The sequence below is a fragment of the Salvelinus namaycush genome, unplaced genomic scaffold, assembly GCF_016432855.1.
Source record: "Salvelinus namaycush isolate Seneca unplaced genomic scaffold, SaNama_1.0 Scaffold2169, whole genome shotgun sequence".
In the NCBI taxonomy this organism is placed as follows: Eukaryota; Metazoa; Chordata; class Actinopteri; order Salmoniformes; family Salmonidae; genus Salvelinus; species Salvelinus namaycush.
Genome location: NW_024058974.1, coordinates 12,075 through 14,304, shown reverse-complemented (window position 1 = coordinate 14,304; position 2,230 = coordinate 12,075). Strand labels below are relative to the sequence as shown.

At 42.9% G+C, this 2,230-nt stretch overlaps 1 protein-coding gene across 1 annotated transcript; it reads left to right on the top strand.

Moving 5' to 3' along the window:
• Positions 1-904: 904 nt before the first annotated feature.
• Positions 905-1,792, top strand: LOC120038372 (retinitis pigmentosa 1-like 1 protein; the record flags this gene model as incomplete). Its single annotated transcript, XM_038984150.1, has 2 exons — positions 905-1,027; positions 1,277-1,792. Coding segments are annotated over exons 1-2 (639 nt in total), but the record flags the coding sequence as incomplete, so codon positions are not given.
• Positions 1,793-2,230: the final 438 nt, after the last annotated feature.

The following is a 2,230-nucleotide window of genomic DNA, read 5'->3' as shown; positions in this document are numbered from 1 at the left end:
GACAAGTATTTACTTCTCCATGGTTGCGTAAACTTATCTTTTTTTACTAACTTTCTATTGAAATTGATTGTGGTAAATTCATTTATAGTTTTTGAGATGTGAATACAAAGTATGTCTACTTCACCAGCCGCCCATTTTATTGGTAAACTAAAAGGTAGTGTATTTTAACGATCCAACACGTAATATGATACGCTTGTCATAATTAGGTTTAAGTTCAGAGAGGCTAGAAAAGTGATCAAGATCTTCAATGAGACTGTACAGGGATCCACATTGCAGACTTAATAAAAAACTTGAGTCATCGACATACATTGACACTTTTGTTTTTATCAGCAGGATTTCTAACACCTGGATGTTCTTGTTGGATCTAATTTTAATAGCTAGCATTTCAATGGCCATAATAAATAGATATGGAGACAAAGGACAGCCTTGTTTTACTCCTCTTAAAAGCTCAATACTTTCTGAGAAGTAACCACTGTTTACTATTTTGCATCTGGGTTTGCTGTACATAACTTTAACCCATTGTATAAGCGATTCACTGAAATTAAAGTAATCCAGGCATTTATATATAAATTCTAGTCGTACTTTATCAAACGCCTTTTCAAAATCCACTGTGAAGTGGAAATGGAGGAGACTGAAAATAAAACAGACGCTTAAAATATTTTGCTTCCTCTTTCAAAATATAATTTGTTGAATCATGGACGACTCCGTCATTTGTAACAAGTTTCTGTAAATTCTTTTTGGTGGAAATTTCTATGTTGAAGATCCAAGAAAAATGTTCAGCGTTTTTAACCATTTTCCATCCAATTCGCTTTATTTCTGTTGATTACACAATTACACAATCAATCAATTACACTTGATCGTTCTTGATTAAGTAGCACATTTTACTGCAGGTTAGATAGAGTCAATGTCTGTGCCCTCGCATACATCGAATCAACCGGATGAGGATGAGGAGGAGGATGTTGATCAACCTGAGGAGGAGGATGCTGATCAACCTGAGGAGGAGGATGTTGATCAACCTGAGGAGGAGGATGTTGATCAACCTGAGGAGGAGGATGTTGATCAACCTGAGGAGGATGTTGATCAACCTGAGGAGGATGTTGATCAACCTGAGGAGGAGGATGTTGATCAACCTGAGGAGGATGTTGATCAACCTGAGGAGGAGGATGTTGATCAACCTGAGGAGGAGGATGTTGATCAACCTGAGGAGGAGGATGTTGATCAACCTGAGGAGGAGGATGTTGATCAGCCTGAGGAGGAGGATGTTGATCAACCTGAGGAGGAGGATGTTGATCAACCTGTGGAGGAGGATGTTGATCAACCTGAGGAGGAGGATGTTGATCAACCTGAGGAGGAGGATGTTGATCAACCTGAGGAGGAAGATGTTGATCAACCTGAGGAGGAGGATGTTGATCAGCCTGAGGAGGAGGATGTTGATCAACCTGAGGAGGAGGATGTTGATCAACCTGAGGAGGAGGATGTTGATCAACCTGAGGAGGAGGATGTTGATCAACCTGAGGAGGAAGATGTTGATCAACCTGAGGAGGAGGATGTTGATCAGCCTGAGGAGGAGGATGTTGATCAACCTGAGGAGGAGGATGTTGATCAACCTGAGGAGGATGTTGATCAACCTGAGGAGGAGGATGTTGATCAACCTGAGGAGGAGGATGTTGATCAACCTGAGGAGGATGTTGATCAACCTGAGGAGGAAGATGTTGATCAACCTGAGGAGGATGTGTACCAACCTGAGGAGGAGGATGTTGATCAACCTGAGGAGGAGGATGTTGATCAGCCTGAGGAGGAGGATGTTGATCAGCCTGAGGAGGAGGATGTTGATCAACCTGAGGAGGAGGATGTTGATCAACCTGAGGAGGATGTTGATCAACCTGAGGAGGAGGATGTTGATCAACCTGAGGAGGATGTTGATCAACCTGAGGAGGAGGAGGATGTTGATCAGCCTGAGGAGGAGGATGTTGATCAGCCTGAGGAGGAGGATGTTGATCAACCTGAGGAGGATGTTGATCAACCTGAGGAGGATGTTGATCAACCTGAGGAGGATGTGTACCAAATCAAAGGTGGAGGAGGTGACTGTCTGCGACTTCTTGTTTGCCGATATGTGCTGCTGGCTGCATGCTGACCTGTAGATCGTCATGACAACTTCTCATCTGCCTCACAATCAGTACAAAAAAGACCGAAGTTATGTACCAACTCCTGGTAATTGTTACGTGGACCC